This window comes from Podarcis vaucheri, assembly GCF_965113315.1.
Source record: "Podarcis vaucheri genome assembly, chromosome: 15".
NCBI classification, from domain to species: domain Eukaryota; kingdom Metazoa; phylum Chordata; class Lepidosauria; order Squamata; family Lacertidae; genus Podarcis; species Podarcis vaucheri.
This window is the reverse complement of record NC_138753.1, coordinates 5,173,895-5,197,327: the sequence shown is the minus strand read 5'-3', so window position 1 is coordinate 5,197,327 and position 23,433 is coordinate 5,173,895. Positions and strand designations below refer to the sequence as shown.

Here is a 23,433-nt window from a genome sequence, read left to right as displayed (position 1 = left end):
GCCACTCCTCTTCCTCCCCGGGCCGGTAGTTGGAACCTGCCCGGCCGGCCCCCCCCCGCCCCCTTCGGAGCCTGCCTGTTTACTCGCCGGCGGGGATGGAGGCTGACGGGAGGCCGCGGCCTCAAGAGCGGCGCTCGCCATGAAGCTCCGGCCGCCGCGCTATGAGAGGTAGGTGGGTGAGGAGGGAGAGAGGGAGACGCTGCCGCGGACCCCGAAGAAACCCGAGCAGATCCCTTCCCCTTGACTCGCCGCCTCTCGCTCCCTTTCCCCCTTCCTTCCCTTTACTGTAACCCCACGGTATGTAAACTCTTTCGCCGCCTCCCCCCTCTATATAATATCATTTATTAGGCCAACCAAAGCAGAGCGAGGGGGGGAGACTTAATGTTGGCTTTGAAAGCTGTTTTCCGTGTCCCTTGACCCAAGTATTGCCCTAACCTTCCGGGTTTGGGGTTTGCTTGTTTTTTCCCTACAGGCCGACGAAGCTACCTTTTTCCCCCCCTGTGACACCTTCCCTCCCCCAGCTTTCACTTTCTCAACTTCTTGTAAGAAGTTGTGGTGGTTTAAGCTTTCCTGCAAGGCCCCTTCACTCAGGCTGCAGGTGGGGGTTGGAAATAAGAGGTTTGGTTGTAAGCTCTCCCCCCCCCATGCCCTCTGTAGCTGCTCAGAGACCCTGGGGTTATAATAGCTTCACACCGGGGCTGAGCTGGGCTGGGCTCCAGGATCATTCTGTTGCCCTTCTGTTAATGCTGATGACAGTATTTTACGGGACTGGAAGGCTCGGTTTGATTTCCTCCTCTTAACAGGCGTGTTTTTTAATTTTTATTATTTAATTTTCCATACTTTGAAATTTACAAACGATCAAAATAAAAAGAGAATTCCATAAATTCCCATGGACTTTCCTTCTCCCTTTTGTGGGTCCTTATGTTAACATTTTTTTCCACCCGCATCTTCTCTATTAGTCCAATCCTATTAAATCTCCATTACAACCATAGTCCAACTACAAGTATCGTTCCAATCCTACGAATAATTTTAATTGTTTACAATAATTTTATATATGTGTGTGTGTGTGTATATATATATATATATATATATATATATATATATATATTATTAATAATACATTATTTATATCCTGCCCATCTGGCTGGGCTTCCCCAGCCACTCTGGGCGGCTTCCAACAAAATATTAAAATACCGTAGTGCATCAAACATTAAAAGCTTCCCTAAACAGGGCTGCCTTCAGATGTCTTCTAAAAGTCTGGTAGTTGTTGTTCTCTTTGACATCTGGTGGGAGGGCGTTCCACAGGGTGGGTGCCACTACTGAGAAGGCCCTCTGCCTGGTTCCCTGTAACTTGGCTTCTATCAGTGAGGGAACAGCCAGAAGGCCCTTGGAGCTGGACCTCAGTGTCCGGGCAGAATGATGGGGGTGGAGACGCTCCTTCAGATGTACTGGGCCGAGGCCGTTTAGGGCTTTAAAGGTCAGCACCAATACTTTGAATTGTGCTCGGAAATGTATTTTCCCCATTCCTTATTAAAATTTTGGCCTTCCCAATTCTTAATTCTTCCAGTCATTTTTGCCATTTTGGCAAACCCCTGTGCATGTTTGCTTAAGAAGCAAATCCTACAGTACTGAATGGTGCTCGCAAGCAGGACCCAAATGCTCCTCCCTTCAAATATGCTGTGGCTTGGAATGGGTTCTGGGACCCATTTGGATGGGCAGTGAACAAGGGCAGAGACCATTAAGACGACTCCCTCCTCTCCACCCGGAGGGGCAGTTGTACCTGGGGCCCACTGCAACTGGTAGGGGGAAAAGGTGGGGAAACCAACTGCAGGTGGTGTCTGGAAGCAATGGCAGCCAGAGTCAGGCTAACAGGTGGTTGAGGGTAGACTGAGGTAGGTGGGGTCGTGCCTTGATCACCTGAGTGAACCAGGTGCCACTGCTTGAGGGCTCTAGATTCAGGGAGGTAGCTGTGTTGGTCTGACGCAGTCGACCAACTTGAGGGCTTTCTGCTATCCACCAGAAAACAGTCTGGGGTCAAGGAACCCATTCCTTTACTAGCCTCTATTTTTTATCTGACACTCTGTTATCCCTCCCTTCCTCCAAGGAGCTTACAATGTCATATACATCAGTGATTCCCAATGGGTGGTCCGCAGACCCCAGGGAGTCAGCACAACTCATCCAGGGGGTCCGCAGCACCACTCACACAACAAAAACTACCATAGAAATATCAAGATTTTCAAAAGTATGGAGTTCATGGCTTGGCTTTTGAAAAACAGGGGGTCTGCTATACATAGCTAATTGGGAACCACTATTGTACATATCCCCCCCCCCCCTTTGCACCATTTTATCCTCGCAACAGGGCTAGGCCGACAAGTAGTGACTGGCCCAAGGTTACCCAGGTTGTTATTATTTTTAATTGGATTTCTTAACCAGCCTTCATCATAAGGTCTCAGGGTTGGTTGAAACAATTTTAAAAGACAAGATTAAAATCAGTTGGAACTATTTGCAATCAAGAGAATATGGTGGGTTCTAAAATATATATATCTTGGGCATCAAATGCCACGTTAAAGAGGTGCATTTTCAACATTCAATGAAAGCTACAGAGTGAAGGTCAAACCTCCCTGGGGAGGTAATTCTACAGATTTGGGGCTGCCACAGTGAATGCCCTCTCTTGGCCACTGCACCCCCACACCATCAAATGTTTGAAAGTGGTGTAACTTCTAAAAGGCCTTATGACTGAGTTGAGATTCGAACCCAGGTCTCCCTCACGCTCCAACCACTACACCACACTAGTTTGCCACCTCTGCTTGTTGATATATGGATTTCTGTCTATGAAACAGGAAGACCCTGTTACTTTTGGACAGGTGTGGACAACCTTTGGCCCTCCAGATGATGCTGAAATACAGCTCCCATCATCCCTGGCCATTGGTCATGCTTGCTGGGGCTGGTGGGAGTTGTAGTACAGCAACACCTGGAGGGCCAAAGGTTCCCCACCCTTGCTCTAGGAGCAGAATGATAGGAGACTTAAGGTTGGGTACATGCCAAACATGATTTCCCCCAAAGCATCATGGGAGCTGTATTTTGGCAAGGATGTTGGGAGTTGCAGCTCTGTGAACTACAGCTCCAGGATTCTTGGAGAAAAGCCATGAGATTTAATTGTATGGTGTATAAAGGTAAAGGGACCCCTGACCATTAGCTCCAGTCGCGAACAACTCTGCGGTTGTGGCGCTCATCTCGCTTTATTGGCCGAGGGAGCCGGCGTACAGCTTCTGGGTCATGTGGCCAGCATGATGAAGCCGCTTCTGGCGAACCAAATCAGTGCACGGAAACACCGTTTACCTTCCTGCCAGAGCAGTACCTATTTATCTACTTGCACTTTGACATGCTTTCAAACTGCTAGGTTGGCAGAAGCAGGGACCAAGCAATGGGAGCTCACCCCGTTGCGGGGATTCAAACTGCTGACCTTCTGATTGGCAAGTCCTAGGCTCTGTGGTTTAACCCACAGTGCCACCTGCGGTGTATACATAGCCTAAATATTATTTAACTGGAATTTTAAATTTTTTTGAGTTAGTTTCCAGAATTTGATCTCCAAATGAATAGTTATGATTCAAGGGATCTAAGAGGACGATCCCTTGTGACCATTCTAATTGGAGAATTACAAGGATTCTCTTGCTAACAGAGTCTGCCATCTGTGTACTTTGTGAGATGACTTTAATAGTAGATATTTGCAGCACTTGGGCTGGGGACTTTTAAGGGCTATTCTGTGCAAATGTTCCTGAATAAGTGTAAAATTTTAACCACCTCCATGCAGTTCCTTCAGCTTTCACAAACCTACACCTGCCTTGTAATTCTTTTGAAGGCTGAACATACCACAGACAGAGTCATTTAATATGAGTTTGAGAACCACACAGGGCCAGCTTCTGGCTGGCTAAGGTTCTAATGGACCCCTATATGCCCAGACTCAGCAGATAGCTGAAGATCTATCAGAAGCTGCTGTATACAGACTAGTAGTCCATCTAGGTCTGTATTGTCTATGTCAGGGGGTCAACAAACCTTTTCCTCAGGGGGCCGGTCCACTGTCCCTCATACCTTGTGGGGGGCTGGACTATATTTTGACCCCCCCCCACGACTCTCCCCTCCCTTCTCCACAGCACCAGACGAGCCCCGGTGGCTGCTTACCTGTGCCTTGCAAGCGGCAGAGGCTGGTGGCGATGGCAGAGGGACTATGACCCATGGTCTACGTTGACTGGCAGGGGCTTTCCAGGGTTTCAGATAGAGGTTTAACCCAGCCCTTGTTGTTGTTTAGTCATGTCCGACTCTTTGTGACCCCCTGGACCAGAGCACGCCAGACACTCCTGTCTTCCACTGCCTCCCGCAGTTTGGTCAGACTCATGTTTGTAGCTTCGAGAACACTATCCAGCCATCTCGTCCTCTGTCGTCCCCTTCTCCTTGTGCCCTCCATCTTTCCCAACATCAGGGTCTTTTCCAGGGAGTCTTCTCTTCTCATGAGGTGGCCAAAGTATTGGAGCCTCAGCTTCAGGATCTGTCCTTCCAGTGAGCACTCAGGGCTGATTTCCTTCAGAATGGAGAGGTTTGATCTTCTTGCAGTCCACGGGACTCTCAAGAGTCTCCTCCAGCACCAGAATTCAAAAGCATCCATTCTTCGGTGATCAGCCGAAGAATGGATGCTTTATGGTCCAGCTCTCACTTCCATACATCACTACTGGGAAAACCATGGCTTTAACTATACGGACCTTTGCTGACAAGGTGATGTCTCTGCTTTTTAAGATGCTGTCTAGGTTTGTCATCGCCTTTCTCCCAAGCCCTACTTGGGGTTAAATCTGGAACCTTCTTCATGCAAAGCGTATGCTCTACTGCTAAGCTACAGCACTTCCCCTAATAACAGATGAAGATTCCGGTCCTCATGGCTCTAAAACAAGGGCTGATTCAATTAGAAACCATTTTAAAATTGCTTCTTTGTTCCTCCTTAGGAATCATCTCGTCAAAACCAAGCAATTTGGAGCAGATCACCTCCAACGTGCTGCCATGCAGCCCCACTCAAATAATTACCACGGCGCGGCAGGAAACAGCAACGGTACCTCAGCCTCTCAGTGCACTCACGGAGCAAGGTCGCCAGGAGAAGGATCTTGCCAGCATGGAGGGGACATCCACATCCAGCTGAGCTCTGCTCTGGGAGAGGCAGGCGAAGACGCTGGCTCCAGGCAGCACCTGCAGTCAGGGACTCAGAGCCATTCCCGCTCCCACTCCCACGGCGAAGCTCGAGGGCCTCAAGATGGCGGCTCGGATTTGGAGGAGCAGAGCGGCAGCTCCCTTTCCGAGCTCAGATACCTCCTCCACTGGCTGCACAAGAGTCTCCCGTACATCTTGATCCTGTCCCTCAAACTCCTCATGCAGCACATAATGGGTAGAGTACAATACAAGACATTGCACGCTCTGGAGACAACTGCATTTATCTGGGTTTGAGGTTGAAAGAGAAGCAGCAGGTTGTGCTTCCAGGCCAGGGGATTGAAACAGTTTTAGCGCAATCTTGAAAACTAGTTTGCCTATTTCTGGTTTCCCTCTTAGCCTTGATCACTGGAAAACTTTCTTGGCCAGTTTCTGGCTTCTGAGATTTCACCAGACACCACCCGTATGATTCCATGATTTGCAATAATAAGGACTAGAAGGTGGTGTGGTTTTTTGTTTTGTTTTTTAAAGAAAAACAGTTAAAGCTGAAATTTTCAAAGGGTGGTAGAATTTTGCCCTCAGTGCCACATATTATGTGCGTTATTTGTGCTTCTGGAACTGAAACACAATTCAGGCTGGCTTTAAACCTGTTGCTGCTTTTACTACCCACAGTACCCAGGATGAAGACTTATTTCTGCCTCTCCTTTGGGATTTTAAATTGAAAACGGGCAGCTTTATTCCTCCTTATCCTTTTTACAGGTTGAAATTAGGAGTGGGGAACCTCAAGCCTGGGGGCCAGATGTGGCCCTCCAGGCAATCGCACCCTGCTCACAGGGTTCTGCAGCTCTTATCATGTGCTTCTAAGTTTCAAGCCCAAACGGGGGAGGAAGAACCTCAGGATGCTGCTTGAAATTGAAAAGTTTGTTGGAAAAATTACAGTTGCCCAGTGCATTTCATTGCCTTGCCTTCTTCAGGTCCACTGTAAAACAAAAACAACAACGACACAAGGAGTGTCCAATGTGCTTCAGATTCAACAGCACTACACCAGTTGGTTTAAACTGGGGCTAGGGAATTTGTGGCCCTGCAGATGCTGTTGGACTACGACTCCCATCATCCTTAATCATTGACCATGCTGGCTGAGGCTGATGGGATCTGTAGTCCAAGAACATCCGCAGGGCCACAGCTTCCTCATCCCTCCTGTAAATGAAAGAACTGATTAAAATTATTTATTTATTCAACAAATCTTTATGACACTTTTAAGGAACACAATCAAGATAACAATATAACAAATTGCAATTCAGAACTTAAGACCAACAGCTGTCTAAAAGCTTTCAAGCACAACATGCTTATCAAACACAATATCTTATTTATATTTGTATGTTCATGGTTTTATTAATTTCACTGGGACTATTCTGAGTAGGTAGGATGTAGCCCCTCTTAGCTTGGCTACCAAGGCTTGGCAAAAATTGAGAATCCCTGATCATAAGCCCCTGTACTACTATGGCCTTATGTACAGAGTTAGTTATCACTGTACCATTCCCAAGGTCTTCCTGAGAGTCCTTCTCCCTCCTCTTCTCTTGGGGCTTTCCATTCTCCTTTCCTGCTTTCTGAAATTCCGCTGCTGAGAAGCTGCTAAAATGCATTTTAGCTTTTTCAGTTTATTATTTTGTGGTCATATACTCGGGGACCCTTGGCTTACTGCAAAACTAAAATTTTGAAACACCAGGTGTCAAAATCTGCAGCTCCCTTCAGCCAGATTAAAAATATTCCTGAAATCTACCCATTCTTTTTTCCATCACTGGAGAAAGGTTCCACTATGACTAAAGGTTTCTAAGCAACAGAATGGTTTTAAAATTGCCAACTTGTCTTACAAGGCCTGAAACGTTACTGGCCCATCAAAATGACCAGCCAACAGATCTGGGCTAGCCATCTGTGGCACACAGGATGCAGTCTTTGGAATTTTTCCTGAATAAAAGACCCAGTTGACATAATCCTCCTGCCTTAGTCATTTGGAAGCGATTTTTATGTGGCTGTTTCCCATTGGGACTGATAGGGCGTAAGGCAGGGAGCCCAACAGTAGGTGGAGCTAGAGCAAATGTCTGGCCCATCTACAGCCAATGACTAGCTTCGCCCCCATTCTTCTCCTTGCTGAGTTATGCAAGGGGCAACATTGAGACTAAGGAAGACAAAGCTGACAGCCAAGGCCACCTGCTGGACTGGTTGTAAGAGGCAGACGGGTGGTGGCTGGTTGAAGTTAGACTGAGGTTTATGGGGCTGTGCCCCATTTGTACTAATAGGCCAGCTGCCACTGCAACAGGTGACCAGGTGAGTGGGTGTTTATCGGCCTGGTGCAAACATATATAAAAAGACCTCAAGGCACTGCTGAGTTAATGCAAATGTAAGCAACGATGCAAGTGTTGTTTGTTTGATCTAATTTATTCCAGCTTGATTTATTAGATGCAAACTCTCCCCAGTGTGGTAAATAGCTTGAGATTTTTTCCAGCCAGCCAGCACTGTGCCCTAATTGCATAATAGCGAGGAGGATGGGGTGGAATATCGATGAGCAGGGAAACGGGAGAGATGGCAGTAAAGGTGAGAGAAGGTCTACTGCAAGAACATTTTTCCAGGTAGTAGAAGCCCCTCAAATTTTGGCCTTTAGCAGGTACTGCTGTGCCGTGTTTAGACCTCTCCCTTCAGCGATGAGCTAGAAGCATGCTCATTACTATTTAATTCATTGGAATTCTCACTAATCTGATGATTTGTATAGGGTACAGTCAGAGCCGTGCAGTACAGCAGTGCCCCTGAGTATATAGTGACTAATTATTTTTGTTCTGTTGTCTAAAACAGTTACAAGATATACTATGCAATGCCCTTTTTGATTTTGCTGCTTTGTTTTAAAAAACAAAAATTAGTTTGATGCATTTTTTGGTTCTTTTTCTTTTTCTTTTTTTCTGTTTTGTAATTTACCCTTTTTTCCTAATAGGCATTTCTCTGGGAGTTGGGCTGCTAACAACTTATATGTATGCAAACAAAAGCATTGTAAATCAGGTTTTCCTAAGAGTAAGTATTGACCTCTCCGGCGAGGTTGTAAGTATTTTTTTAAAGCTTCACTTTACCCAGGAGATAGATGCGTTCTTGACAGAAAAGTGGAACAGAGTGTTAATTTGACAACACACACATTCCGTCGCTTAAAATAAAAAGGTTGATTTAAGAACAGCTGCAAAAAATAGAATATAGTTGTAATGAACCATTTACATAATATTTTCCCCCGCCTGCTTTGATGCAACCTGAACATTTCTGCTGCGCTCAGCACAAACTGACTCACTACTTAAAGTTGCACACAGGCCTCCGCCATACTTTTCCCTCCCTCCCTCCAAGTCTAGCCTGGGGAAAAATTCTGTGAAACTCACAAACTAGCTCGCTACTTTGTGGCTATGCTGATCTCATTGTAGCTGCCATTATAGATAATTGTCTTCAGTCTGGCTCAGCTATCTTAATATTTTTGCCAGCTAGCAAAGGTCTTTCTCTTAAACTAGGGCTTTTTTTTTGGGGGGGGGGGAATGAAGTGATTGACCATCAGAGCTTGCAACAGAAATATTGCAGTGTGAAATGCTCCTTTTCTGAATGCCAGCCAGTCATGCCCTTTCACAGGATACTCCATTCCATTCCCCTCTTGTTTCCCCTACTCCGCCATTCCCTGCAGTCAGTCAGCATTCCATATCCACCGAGCATGCTCAGTTCTCACTAAGCTCTTTTGGGCTCCCTCCCTGTTTGCAGGGGCAGGTTTGTACTTGTGCAAATTGTGAGATCTTCCTAAGCCTTCTGAGACATCCCATTTGGTGCATGGATGGCACTGTTCTGGTTACACAGCAATCCACACAGTCAGATAATGGGTCCACTCTTAGTATATAGGTCTTTACATCTTGCCTTGCTGCTATTTGTATCTCATGTGGCATTATTTTTCTCCCATTATATTTTATTGGCATTGCTTTGATTTGGGTTATAAGCCATACCTCATCCTACTTGTTTGAAAGGCAAAGTATAAATACTGTGTGCAAACTGCTTGTCATGTTGTAATAAAAGTAGTCATCTTTCCATCTTTGAATAAAGGTTGAAAACAAGAATCCTGAGTATGGTTGTTCTGAAGAGGCAGTTTCCCTTAAGGCTCTTGAGAACCATAAACCAAGTAGTTATGATTGCAAAATGTTTTGAAAAATCAGTCCCTTTAGCAAGGGATTTCCTGCATAATTTTTTGTTTGTTTGAAAGATTGCATGTGGCATCTTCTCTCACTCCTCGCCTAGCACTGAAAATCTGTTGTTTAAAGCAGGTGTGGGGAGTCTTTGGCCCTCCAGATGTTGTTGAACTACAACCCCCAACAGTCTCAGCAAGCATGGCCAATGCCAAGGGATGATGGGAATTGTAGTTCAACAGCATCTGAAGAGACAGGCGTTCCCCACACCTGGTTCAGTGGGCTAAACTGCTCAAAGTGTTGGGGTAATAACTACCCATGTGGCTGTCTTTTTGTGTATTTGTCTACAGCTGTTCTTATCCTCTTTTTTGGGGGGGGCGAGGGGGACTGCTCACTGTCTCATTCCAAAGGTGGTTCAGGGTGGGCTGTCAGCTTTGTAATCAAGTTGGGGCCAATTCCCAGTAGGGGCTTCTTAGTAACATAGGCTCCAGCGTAGCATCACATACATTTGCATTTTGCATACGAACCCCCACCCCCCCCGAAAAGAAATGTGGAATTTCTCTGCTTTCCTGCAGCTTCTAAAGGTGTTTGGCAGGGCCATTAGGAGGAATGTCATCCCCGCAGGTCCATAAGGATATGGCTCCCAGTGGTGCTACCAAGAATCTTTAAAAACCTTCCCATTGAATTCAGTGGGGCTTAATGCCAGGTAAATGGTATTAGGACTGTAGCCTTAGACTGCAGAAGTAGCAGTCCGGCTAATGAAGTGGAGGGCACATTGCCTCTGCCACTTGTTGAACTTCATCTCCCATCACCCCTAATCAATGGCCCTACTGTCTGGGTCTGGTTTATTTGGAGTCCCATCCCCAGGCCTGTACTCCGAAAACTCGCTTACAAAGCCCTCTGAGCTCAGCAGCCTCTTAAATGGAGAATGAATGGCAAAATCACCGCAGCCTAGCATCTTGTAACTAGAAAATGCAGTCATTTGAATTAACCATTTGAAAACTCTTATTGTTGCAGGAAAGGTGTTCCAGACTGGAGTGTGTCTGGTTACTGGCATTCCTAACAGGATCCTCTCTCCTTCTGTATTATACGTTCTACCCTCAGTCTCTTCATTACAGGTAATTCAGTGCAGGTTAGAATTTTTTCCCTTCTGAACGGCAGTAAAAACAGTCTTCCTTGATGTGTAATACATCCAGACCACATGTATACCATACATTTACAGCACATGACTTCCCCCGCAAAGAATAATGGGAACAGTTTTTTGTTAAGGGTGCTGGGAATTATAGCTCTATGAAGGTTAAACTATAGTTCCCAGGATTCTTTTTTGGGGAACAATGCTTTCAATAAATGGTGTGGGTGTGACCTTACTCCCCAAATGTGCTGAAGATGGACACAAGGTGTCTTTAAAAAATGGGTGGGTAATTTCTTTATTTCACTACTGTTTATTTCAACAGCTTGTATCCTGCTTAACACTGTTGCTTCAAAGCGGTGTGCAATAAAGTTACCCCCCCAAAAAAAAGATACAACTGAGATAAAATGGGTTAAAATGAACCATAAAATTGGAAAAGCCTACTCAGAATGCCAGATTTAAGTTGTTACCAGCTGTGGTGAACCAGTTACCAGGGGACCAAACTGCAGGTGTCACAACTCCTTACATCTTGTTTGTGGGCTTCTTCAGAGCATTTTTCTGTTCATGGTTGGAAACAGGATACTGGTCTGGGTGGTTCATTCCAGGAGGGCTTTTTATATGTTGGATAACATACTTCGATGGATGGAAGGAAGGGAATTATAATCCAGTCTTGAAAAGTCCTATTGAAGAATTAGTCATATAGAAAGTGAAGGACTGGCTTGGTTTTTGCTTGCTATTCTAAACACCCCATAGGAAAAATAAATTTGTAAAAGGTGATTTCTTGAGAACCTGCTAGAGTAGATGCAAGGCCAGATGAAGGCTGCTAGAGGACTGCCCCTCCCCCGAGATAGTCGTCCTTTTTTGTTCAACCTTTGAAGTGTGGCATTTTCACCAGACACATCTTAAACAAGTCTCCTCTGGCTGACGGATCTGTGTTCCGGGTCGTTTTCTGCCTCTTTCTCCATTCCACAGGGCCTACAAATCAACAGGCTTATCTCCCAATTGCTGTTGGAAATGGCAGCCCTGTGTTGAGCTCTCCAGCCTGTAATGTCTCTTTGTGCAACTTACTGGGGATGGGGCCCTCTTGCTTCAACATGCCCTGTTGCTGCTACGGCAGATGCGTTGCACTCCCATTGCTACCCAGTAATGTGGGGGGATGTCTCTGTGCAGCAACAGCCCCATGTTTTTGAACTGGGTGAGTCTTCATTTTGAGTAAGACTTCACGCCTGCCAGCTCTTCCCTGACAGTATTATTCTGGTTAATGGCAAATGTGTAATAATCCAACATAAAATGAGTAAGTTTGTGGGAGAAAGGCTCTCATGCCTGGGAGCTAGTAGAGGGGGCGCAAGCAGTTTCTGAGCTTTGGGCGCAGTACTGTGCCTAAGATTTCAGAGTAAAACTGCAGAGTAGAAGGAAAGGAGGACCTTTTTCAGCCTCCCCACTCCCAGCCACTCTGAACACTGGAGAAGAGACCCTCTTAAGAATATTAGGGGGGGGGCAGGGGAAGCATGGCCTTGTGTGTGTTTTTTGCAGTCTTCAGATGAGGCCATGTGAAAAATGAATATGAGATTTTAACTGCAGTTCATTCATTTCCAGCTTTGTATTCTTGTTATTAAAAAAGTGTGCCTAGACATTCCATTGTTGTGCTCATAACCTAGGTTTAAGGTGTCATTTAGCTCCGAGTTTTCATATCTCTGTTTCTAACACTGCTTGCTAATGGGGGAAAAAAGCTTTTGGCCGTAGCATTCTGCTTGAAACAAGAAAGTGTTTTTGCATTTCCATTTCAAGGGTGCTAAAATACTTTCTGTGAAAAAATGTCTTCAAGTTACAGTCTCCTTTGCCTTTATTTTGTTTTTTTAAAAGCTTGATCCTTTTAAGTCCTACTGTGGATTACACAAATTTCTGGGAGGTACTTTGGATCGTGGGGATCACAGACTTCATTCTGAAGTTTCTCTTCATGGGCTTCAAATGCATCGTTCTCTTGCTGCCTTCTTTTATCGTGTCTTTTAAGTCCAAGGTAAGAAAATTTTGTTGTTGTTGCTATTTTTTAAAAAAACCTATTTTTAATATGAGTTAGAAATACCCAGTTGTATCACTGTCACACGCTTAACTTCAGCTTGTGATGGTAAAACTTACCGTATTTCATTGCAACGAGAGAAGCACTTAGGTTTGCTAATTCCTAGGAAAGGCTTCCTTCCCATCAGAGCAAGAAGGCTGAGCTTTCAGAAGGGCTGAACTGGAAGGGGAGGCATTTGTCGTAAGAACATGAGCAGAGCCCTGCTGGACCAGGCCGGTGGCCCATCTAGTCCTCATCCTTTTCTCACAGTAGCCAACCAGATGCCAGTGGGAAACCGGCAAGACATCTCGAGCACAATAGCCCTCTCCCCTCCTGTGGCTTCCAGTAACTAGTACAGTGGTACTTTGGGTTACAGATGCTTCAGGTTACAGACTCCGCTAACCCAGAAATTGTACCTCGGGTTAAGAACTTTGCAGGAGGCCCCATTAGCTAAAGTGGTACCTCAGGTTAAGAACAGTTTTAGGTTAAGAATGGACCTCCAGAACTAATTAAGTTCTTAACCCGAGGTACCACTGTATTCAGAAGCAACCCTGCCTCTAATTGTGGAGGCAGAGCCTAGCTATGGTGTGGTGTAGTGGTTAAGAGCGGTGGATTCGTAATCTGGTGAACCAGGTTTGATTCCCCGCTCCTCCACACGCAGCTGCTGGGTGACCTTGGGCCAGTCACACTTCTCTGAAGTCTCTCAGCCCCACTCATCTCACAGAGTGTGTTGTGAGGGAGGAAAGGAAAGGAGATTGTTAGCCACTTTGAGACTCCTTCAGGTAGTGACAAAGCGGGATATCAAATCCAAACTCTTCTTCTTCTTCTATCCTGGCTAGTAACCATTGATGGGCAAATTCATGGAGGGTAAGCCTAATTCTCTTTTAAAGCCATCCAGGTTGGCAGCCATCACTGGCTCCTATGGCAGGGAGTTCCATAGTTCAACCAGTCAGTTGGAGAAATGCCATAGGGCAGGGTCAGGAAAAAATGCCTCCTTTTCCACACATTTCAGGGATTGAGAGCCAGTGTGGTGTAGTGGTTAAGAGCGGTAGTCTTGTAATCTGGGGAACCAGGTTCGCTTCCCCGCTCCTCCACATGCAGCTGCTGGGTGACCTTGGGCCAGTCACACTTCTTTGAAGTCTCTCAGCCCCACTCACCTCACAGAGTGTTTGTTGTGGGGGAGGAAGGGAAAGGAGAATGTTAGCCGCTTTGAGACTCCTTAAAGGGACTGAAAGGCGGGATATCAAATCCAAACTCCTCTTCTTCTTCAAAAGGTGTTGGATGCTTAGAGGTCCCTGATTGCTTTAAAATAAAAAATAAATAAAAAATAGAGGTCCCTGATTGCTTAAGTGCCTATGTGACTAGTTCAGCAAGCCGTTCCACTTGTGCTAGAGAGGCTTCCTTTTCCCTTAGTGCCCTTAGCACATAGCCAAATCCGACTGGGATCACTCAGGGGGAGTGAAGTTTGAGCCATCAGCAGAGGTGGGGAAAGCAGTGGCTGTGAACAGCCACAAAGGAACATAGGGTGAAGAAGTCTTGAGTCAGCTCTCCTTAAATAGTTTTCATAGCATGAGAATAAAAAACATTGAAGTGAAGTGGGGCTAACACCTGTCTTATTAATGAATGGCAGTTTGCATTGGCCGAAGTGGTCTTGAACTGTCACTAGCAAGAAGTTAAGCATTACCCTTTAAAAAGAAAAATGCACACCCTAAGATGCATATATATAGTAATTAGTGGTGGAAGGTACTTGACAAAGTAATGATGTCTCAACATTCATGCTGACTTCTCATAACACTTTGATGTACGATGAAAGAACAGCAGGCCCTTCATCTGGCTTAAACTGTTTAGGTGAGAGGAGAAGGGCTTAATGACTGAATAAAATCTGGTTTGCTTTCAGACATGGGCAACTGGACAAAAATAAATCATTAAATATTATCTTGTTAGAGGTGAATAATGAAAATCCTGCCAGTTCAGCAGAGATCTGAGTTATTGATTTGGTAAAAAGAATGTCTGGGAAGCTTTGCCAAGCAGAGATTCCTGGCACTGCTGCAATTTTATTTATTATGCTAGAAAGCTGAACTCCTAAGAGCTGCCTGTGTCCATTTGTATGATGGGTTTTTTTAATTACAAAAAATAGACATACCCCTTCACAGGCTTCCGCAGCCGTTAACCCCATGGGTTGTGTCCAGTGTTAGTCATGTAGGGTTAGTGTTAGTCAGTGTAGGCCCATGGAAATCAATGGATATGATTTACATAGGTCTGTTGATTTCAGTGGGTCCACTCTTGAGTAGAACCTAACTGGCTACAAGCTTATATTTGGTCCAGGCTTCTGGCATTAAGCATGATCTGCAAGAGCAACAGTGGGGAACCTCTGGACCCTGGGTCTGAGCTGCCAGGCCCTACCCCATTTGGCTCACGAGCCTTGCCTACCCGTCCTGCCCCTGACATCAGGTGGCAGGTTAAAGACATGGCTTCTCTGCCCAAAATAGGGCTTGCTGTTGGCATGGATAAGAACCCCAGTGAGAATGAAAACAAAGCTCATTGGGTGACCTTGGAGTAGTCACTACCTAGGCTACCTCAAAGGGCTGTTGTGAGGATAAAATAGGGGGTTGAGGAGGGATGAATTCATGTATGCCATCACAAGCTCCTTAGAGAATGGCATGGTAGCAGAGTTTATGGAAGCTTGCAGTGATGGGCGGGTAAGAAATATCAACAATCTTCTTTGTGTGTTGTAAACCAGGGTTATTGGTACATGCTCTTGGAAGAGCTCTGCCAGTTTTACCGCAAGATCGTCCCTGTGCCAGTCTGGTTCCGGTACTTTGTTGGCTTGAGGGAGCTGGACAGCGCATTGGGGTGGAGTCTCGGAGTCTTGATGGCCCTGCTCTACCTCATCCTAAAGGTAAACTCCGATCTGATGCTAAACCCTCTTTTCTTAAAAACAGCGTGGCAAGAGGCAGCCTAGGTGTAAACACAGCATCAACACATTGCTGTGTGTGTGAGATTGCATGCACCTTGTCTTTCTAGGCCTCGATTTCTTCAGCTAACAAATGGCGAAAACTATTTTTCTGTGTTAACCTGGAGCAGCTAGAGCCATGCTTGGCTGGAGCAAGGGGCCCAGCTGGGTTCCTTAATATCAGTTTTCCCTGCACAGGAACCTCCCATCTCTCCTTCTAATAGAGAACGTGGATGGTAAGTCGTGACAAACAGCCAGTGTGGAGCCGCCAAGCAGGAGTGTTGGCATGCTCTGGGGAACCATTTTGTTTGTGTGTGCGCGCACACCCACCCACATACCCACATCCAGCTTAGTAGCTATTGAATGCTGAGTGTAACTTGGAAAAGATGAATGAAAAGCCAGGATGTGGGGGGCATAGCTGGCTGGCACACAGAGCAAGAACAGCCTTTGACTAAGATATAGGTTGTAAATCACTGAACAAGACGGCGATTCTGGGACCAGTATACCTTAAGAACCTATCAAATTTCCAAGATTGTTATTCAAGGGAGACCCTCCTCCCTGCCCCATCACCCCCTAGATATATGGTGGGCAGTATGCTGTTGTGTCTGTCTTAATACATTGTAATTACTGTAAACTGACTTGACTATCCCTTGACAGAAAATCAGGGTAGAAATCTTTTGAAATAAAGCAAGTCTTGATTGTGTTAACTTGCAGTTCTAACCTCACTTGGCTGAGAGGAAGCCTCACTGAATTCAGGAAGGCTTACTTCTGAGTAAGCATGCTTAGGATAGCAGCAGTCTTTTGGGATTTGTTTTCTCAGCCTCTAGTGTTTTAACTTTTTGTCTTTTTTGTGAGCATCTCTTATTTTGACTTTAGCTTCATTCTACCTGCTCAAGGCTTATAGGAGAAAACCCACAACTTTTAATTGTTGTTACATGACACTTAAGACCCCTTCAGTGTTGTTTTTTTAAAGCTAAAGTTAAGGTAAAGGGACCCCTGACCATTAGGTCCAGTCGTGACCGACTCTGGGGTTGCCGCGCTCAAGCTACTTTACTGTTAAAAGCTAGTTTACATCTATTTCCTCTCATGTTATCTTAACTTTTCAGCTTTTGAGCTTCTTTGGACATCTGAAAAATTTCAGACGAGTCTTGCGGATATTTTATGCACGACCAGTGAGTATTTGTACCCTCTTAAGAACATTTTTCTTTTCTCTTTAAACAAACCACAGTTCCCTGTGACATTCAAATTTGGAGCTGTGATTTAAAAAACAAAACAGGGGAGTCAAAGGTCTGGCCATACTCCTGTTGTACTACAGCTCCCATCAGTCACAGCTGGCATGGCCAATGGTGAGGGATGGCAGGAGCTGTAGTTGGACATCTGGAGAAGACTAGGGTGAAGGCTGATGTTCTTTCATATAGAAGCAGCCTGTGAACCAGGAAGTCCACACCGGTGTCATAAATACACCAGACACCTTGTCTGCAATATATGGATAACACTACTACTCTACCAGAGGGGACTGCTGCAATGATTATTTAAACTGTACACACCTGTGTATCTGGTGCCACTACCTTCATTGCTAGAAACCAAGTATTTGAGCCTGTTCTGTACCTTCTGTCTCTTTGCAGAACTTCGGCGTCGCAGCCAGCAAGAGGCAGTGTGCGGAAGCGGAAGACATTTGCTCCATCTGCCAAGCTGAATTTCAGAAGCCTGTTCTTCTCATCTGCCAGGTATCTCACCAGTGTTATTCTCCTCCCGCTGCCCCAACGTTGTTCTGAACAGCCAAACAATTCCTTAGAAGCTTACCCAGAGTTCCTCAGTGCATAGATCAGCAATGGTGGACAAGGTTCTTTGATAAGAAAACCTAACACCCACCTTCACTGCTCTTTCCTGGAGTGAAGGAAGTCTGCAACTCATTGCCCTCTACCAGGGATGGGGAATTTCAGGCCTGGAGGCCAGATAGAACCCTCCAAACCTGTTTGACCCTTTGGACACCCCTCACCAGCCCTGTTTGGCGCTTGAGTGTTTTTGCTTGGCTGGGATGCATCCTTAAACTCTGATAATGCCTCTAGCTTGCCTGGATCAAGGATGGAGGGGTGTGTTTGTGTGTAAAGGTATACTTTACATTCGTTGCTCCACCCACTTTTGCCTCTGGCCTCATTATTATTATTATTTATTAAATTTATATACCACCCTTCATCTGAAGATCTCAGAGCGGTTCGCAAGAGAGGGAATGCTGCCCTTGAGCCGAGCCCTACACCAGTTAAGGGATTTAAAAGTATGCTGAATGTTACTGAGTTGCTGAGCTCCTTTGCACCCCATTGTGCTCAAAGCAGCCTTTCTCGTTTCAGCACATATTTTGTGAAGAATGCATAGCTCTGTGGTTCAACAGAGAGAGAACGTGCCCCCTGTGCAGAACCATCATCTCGGACCACATCAACAAGTGGAAAGATGGGGCAACTTCCGCACAACTACAGGTCTATTAAAAACCCTGTCGGACACAAGAGCTACAGTTTGAATGCTGGTCTTTACCGTTTAAGGGGGTTGGGTGGAAAGGAGGCGTTAGAAGAAAAAGGTACTCAGGGGGTTAAGTCTACATACGTCCATCTCTCAGCTGCTGCAGGACTTGGGTCCATTCAGACACAAAGCAACTTGCTTGAAAGCTGCTTTTTCATGTTGAAGTCACCCTTCAGTTGCTGGTTGTGTGTAAAACACGCCAGAGCTCTGTTCTTCAACCTTGGTTCCCCTGGTGCTGTTGCACCAGAACGCCCATCATCCCTGACCATTACTGGCAGGGACTGCTGAGAGTTGTAGTCTTGTAGTCCAATTTCATGAGGGGAACCAAGGCTGAATAACATTGGTTGAGACGTGCTCAAAACTTTTGGCAATGCTGCAGGAGCAATAGCCTCAAATTCAGTTCCATGCAGATGTCTAAACCAGCCTGTTACCAGAGCACAAATAGGATCAGTATTGCACGTGATATGCTAAAAATCCAGTTTGCACAAATCTTGAGATTCTATGAGAGTTACCACTTTTATGCCACTTGGCTCCTGTAGAAGCTGCTGGTTCCTTATCCCTCCTGCCATTACAGCAGTAGCTACTTATATTCATGCAAGAAAGTCAGGAATGAATTTTTTGCTTCAATTATGCACACATAATTTTTCTACTTTTGTAAGCCTGGATTTTTAAAAAGCAAAATCTTATACTATATTTTATCATAAACAACTACATTTTATTACAAAGGGGAAGAGATCTATTTTAGTGATACTTAAGACAACAACCTGTGGTATACCTAAAGATTGGTGAGAATAAAAGCAGTTTTAATCTATTGGTCTGGGATTTCTCTTACTACCTCTTCTGCATGTATACGTTTTCCAACATATCATCAGTAAAACGGCTTATAAAAGTAACCAGTAAAGTCTGCAAAAATTTTTAAAAAAACACTTCATTTCTCAGACGGTGACCATTTTGCCCAGGGGTTCTGTTCCTGGCCCCCACATGCATCTGCAGAAGCCCATTCCACCCCCATTCTGCCCTTGTCCAGGTCCAAAAGAACCAGTGCGTCAGTGGTCACAGATCAATTGGATGTGTGCAAAATGGTCACCGTGTCTATAACATAAAGGCCTACAAGCCAAGGTAGAAACATGGCACTAGATGCTGGGTTCCCAACTGTCATCATTCTCAACCACTAGCAGGCCACAAGTTGCCCATCTATCTTAAGAAATTAAGGTATAAGCACAAAACTTGGCTGGACAGCACATCAATACATGTTTTCTGAAAAACAAGTCTGTTAACTTGGAACTAGATCCAAGTCATGTTGATTGAAGAGTTGTGACTGACTTCTGTGTCACTGAGCAGTCATTTCACTGTATAGCGAAATTATGCTGTAGAAGGGGTGTGTATGTTGTTTCTTTTAAAAAACCAAACTCCAAATTAAGTCTACATTTGGTTTGAAAAGCCCATCAACTGCCCCTTGGTCTGCAAACAGGAACTGCAAGCCGAGATTCTCAAAGAGGGTGCACAATAAATAAACAATCAATATTCATACATTCATTCAAAGTTGCATTTAATTGCTATTTACATCCATTTGATTTGAAATAAAGTATATATTATTACAGTAAATAATACAGAATGAAATGTAGGGAGGGAGTTTCGACCCCTCATACCATTCTTAGTAAGGCAGCTGTAGAATCTGATTCTTAACAGATGGTTTACAAAGCCAGCTAACGTCTAGCAGAATGAACACTTCCTTAAAGCATACAGATGAAAATTCAAAACCACCAAACCTTGAAGCCCTTATGCAGCTTTCTCCCGCTTCCTTTCCTTCCCCAAAGGCTCACAGACACCATGATGTAAACATGTTAATTTCTGAAGATGCCTGCGCAGTTCGAGACACCAGAGGTGATGAAACCTAGATCCCCATTTGCTTAGGGACAGCTGCTCACACCATCAAATATACTAAGCTGTCTTTGAGAAGAGACCAGGGATCACTCTAGCACTGCTGCTGCCCAGATTTGATTCATATCAGTAGGGCTCAGAAGGGTTTGCTGAGCAGATGCGTGTGGCTCAGCAATGTTTGGTGGGTTGATTAGCATCCTCTTGCCAGAGAGGACAAGGTAATAATATGGCAGCTGGGGTTCTCTTTTTCCCTTCCAGGTTCAGACCACCTTTCCTCTTTCAATATACATACCCAAGAGTGGGGAAGCAGTGGCACTCCAAAGGCTGCTGGTCTCCCAGCAATCTCAGCCAGCATGTGGAGAGCCACAAGTGTCGCCAACCCTGTCTTAAGACTCCCAAAACAGGAAGAAAAGAGGAACCAGTTCATGCATAAACCTGGGCAAGGATTCTTAACACACTTCCCTTCCGTGATAAGGGGAGCTACACATAAAATTGGGCCGACGGTGCATAGCACCCAGACCATCTACGTGATGGGTGGGGTGGGGGAGGTGATAAGCCACACAAGCCCACTTTGGCCGGCTGAGTGTTATCAATGTGGGCCTTATGCAATTAGGAGAATGCAAACCCTGTTGCCCATTAAACGGCATACAGATCCCAACTAGCTACTATTTCTTGGCAATTCTGGGAACCTTCACTTTCATAAACAAGAACAAGAGCAATAAAGGGGAAGGGGTGGCTCCACCGGACACAGCAACACTGTAGATCCGGTGTGGGCAACTGTTGGCCCTCCAGATGTTGCTGCGCCACAAGTTGCATCATGCTTGGCCTTTGGCTGTGTTTGCTAAGGCTGATGGGAGTTGTAGTCCAGCAACACCTGGAGAGCTAAAGGTTACCCACACAGGCTCTAGAAAAGATGTCCTTCCATCAAGTGGGTTAGAGCACAGGGCTTGTAATGAGAGTCAAACACTCGAATGCTGTCTAATCTCACCCCAAATTCCCATGGGTTGCAAAAATTCAAATGCACCATGTATTCAACAGGGAATGGCAACAGTTGAGATTTTAACACACCCACCCATAGATCTCTTGGGATGGGAGGGCTCTCAGGCCAGCTGACCTATTCACTTCTCTGTTCCTCAAAGTGAACAGTGGAATACAACGAGCACTGCTTACATTTCACTATCATGGATCTCTAGTGGAAATAATACATGGTTCAAGTTTAATGCTTAGATATGTGGTTAGCCTCAGCAGGTATTAATCCCATTTTTTTTAATAATATAATGGTACAAAAATCTATAAAAATCAAATTATAGCAAAATCCCAAGATTATAATTAAAAAAGCACATCTTGTACAAAATAAATCTTAATTCCTATACCTCAATGAAAACTTTTAAGACTTTTTTTTAAAAAAGAAAGCACTTAAGTTCTCTGACAGTCACGGCATTTCACACACTAGCATTCTTTCTGAAGTCATACAGGAGTAAGAATCCCACTCCTTTTCAAAGTCTTGTGACTAATATAATATTGATACTATAACAGCTATATACAAAGAGAGAGAGAGAGAGACAGAGAGAGAGAGAAATCAAGGTTTGGATATCTATTTATACAAATAAATACAGGATAACCCCATATTGCATAGTGTGTGCTTGCTGTCCCAAGTCAAGATTCAAGAGTTTCACAGTTCAAAGATGATGAACACAGTTTAGGAAGTCGACTTAAGTGAAATGATTAAACTGGAAAACAGATTCAAAACACTTTTGCCACCTTCTGCTGACCCTATTAGCCAACCCGATGGTTATATTTACCCAGAGCAGGACCACACACAAGATCACCAGAGATCTCTCATCTTAGAGAAGAGGTAGGGCTAACCCACTACCAAATGGGGCTCATTCTAAATTCGGCTCTTGTATGACTCCTGACCATTTCCGTGGGGCCTGCCAACGTCATGGTTTCCAGATGTTGTGGGGCTAAATTTCCATCAGCCTTAAGCCAGAATGGCCAAAGGGCAATGGAAGCTATGGTACACAACATCTGGGTGGAACCATGTTTGGCTACTCAACATAATCTGTCACACGCCAGGGAATTGTGCCTAACAACACTCCTGCTACTCAGAAGTAAGTCCAATGAGTTCAACAGGACGTACCCTGAGGCAATGGCACACGGGATTCTAGCACAACTGATTTCTGGTTTTCACAAAGCACAAGTCATCATCCACAACTATACTGCCTCCAATACATAAAACGTGAGTGAAGGGCAACATCAGCTTCACTGCATACTAGAGAAGCGATAAACATTCGGTTGTCTATAGAGTCACGGAAGTTGCCTTGACGCAGAAGTGGGGTAACTCTGGCCCTTCAGAGTCTACACTCCAACTCCCATCATCCCTGATTGGCCACACTGACTTTGGCTGATGGAAGTTGGGAATCCAAAAACAACTGGAGGGCCACCAGCCCCTGCCTTAGCCGGATTTCCCTTGCAAAACCAAAATGTGGAAAAACAGGTCAGCCCTAATAGCTCTTCAAAGCCAGCAAAAGCACCCAGGAACTGCCAAGTCGTGCCCAAGGCCTGGTTGAGACGCTTATGCAGGTAGAGAACGTCTTGACAAAGAGCCAAGCACTTCCCACCTTCCACCAGTTACCTGTGACGCAGGCACCACATAGGACCCTCCCTGCTGCCGCTCTCAAATGTGCAATTAGTTTCCCCGATACGAAGATTACATAACCGAAGCTCTCGCACTTCTGGCAGCATGGCGTTGCTAGAATCATGCGTTTCCTGGGCAACCTGCATCCGCCACAGAAAAATGGCGTCTAACCTTAAGCCGGGCTCAACTCTGCTTTGAAGTTAATACCTGTACTTCCGCAAGACATGGAGTTAAAAGAGTGTCCAGGAGTGGAAAGGCAGTGGGCTCAACCCAAAGCAATTCCATCTCCCCACCTCCATGCTTCAGAGATGTGAACATTTAGTGGAATGGAGTGACTCTGGGCCCTGGGAGGATGCTACGCCCCTCAAGACTTCATTTGTCCGTCTCTCCCCCCCCCCAAAGTCCCTCTGAAATTAGTAGGGGTTTTTAAACCACTGTTCAACGCTACTCTACTACTTGAATTTTGCTGCTCCAAACAACAGGGACTACAGCCCCCGACATTCCTGACCCCTGCCATGTTGGCTGTAGGGGCTCATGGGAGCAATGTCCAGAGGGCCACCAATGCCCCACCACTGGTGACGGCTTGAAGCCAGACAACTGCAGGCAGCACCCCCACACAGACTTCCCCCACTGTTCCCATTGCAGCCACATGTAGCCTGCACCCTGTGAAACCATCGGAGGACCCTCTGGAATAGCACCGGAGAGAGAGAGAGCAGGGGCTGTAAGCTGGCAGGGTGCGTGGAATCCACAGATGGTGGAGATCCAAAGCAGGATCTAATCCACTAGGGTTTAGGAGCAGCCATTGTTTCGCTCCATGCTATACTGTACCGCAAAAGGTGGATCCTCTGACCAGATTCAGTTATTTTTCTTTTTTGGAAGAGTTAT

General features: G+C 45.4%; 2 protein-coding genes and 1 long non-coding RNA gene across 4 annotated transcripts in view; 2 read left to right on the top strand and 1 right to left on the bottom strand.

Moving 5' to 3' along the window:
* The window catches only part of LOC309520196 (uncharacterized protein), a 64,799-nt gene extending 64,191 nt beyond the window's left edge, over nt 1-608 (bottom strand). The window contains exon 1 of the mRNA XM_082201684.1: nt 487-608. The gene's annotated coding sequence lies outside the window, so the exon portion shown is untranslated. The remainder of the gene's footprint in view (nt 1-486) is intronic.
* Nucleotides 10-18,840, top strand: RNFT1 (ring finger protein, transmembrane 1). 2 transcript variants are annotated; one of them, XM_082201880.1, is made up of 9 exons: nt 10-168; nt 4,992-5,425; nt 8,171-8,247; nt 10,395-10,495; nt 12,370-12,523; nt 15,303-15,461; nt 16,622-16,687; nt 17,141-17,242; nt 17,864-18,840. In XM_082201880.1, exons 1-9 carry the CDS (start codon nt 140-142, stop codon nt 17,996-17,998), a joined length of 1,257 nt encoding a protein of 418 aa, XP_082058006.1. In that variant the 5' UTR covers nt 10-139; the 3' UTR covers nt 17,999-18,840. The 2 variants fall into 2 exon arrangements, with proteins under 2 accessions (XP_082058006.1, XP_082058007.1); XM_082201881.1 differs by lacking the exon at nt 10-168 and adding an exon at nt 706-803.
* Nucleotides 12,817-15,294, top strand: LOC309520340. The gene is made up of 3 exons (XR_014214216.1): nt 12,817-12,922; nt 13,106-13,589; nt 13,837-15,294. It is a non-coding gene; the product is annotated as an uncharacterized lncRNA (long non-coding RNA).
* Nucleotides 18,841-23,433: the final 4,593 nt, after the last annotated feature.

Excerpts from the sequence above, each read along its gene's own strand:
- RNFT1 (XM_082201880.1), top strand. The coding sequence starts at position 140 with ATGAAGCTCCGGCCGCCGCGCTATGAGAG. Across the intron at positions 12,524-15,302 it reads TCGTGTCTTTTAAGTCCAAG|GGTTATTGGTACATGCTCTT; the intron begins GTAAGAAAATTT and ends GTTGTAAACCAG. Across the intron at positions 17,243-17,863 it reads CTGTTCTTCTCATCTGCCAG|CACATATTTTGTGAAGAATG; the intron begins GTATCTCACCAG and ends TTCTCGTTTCAG.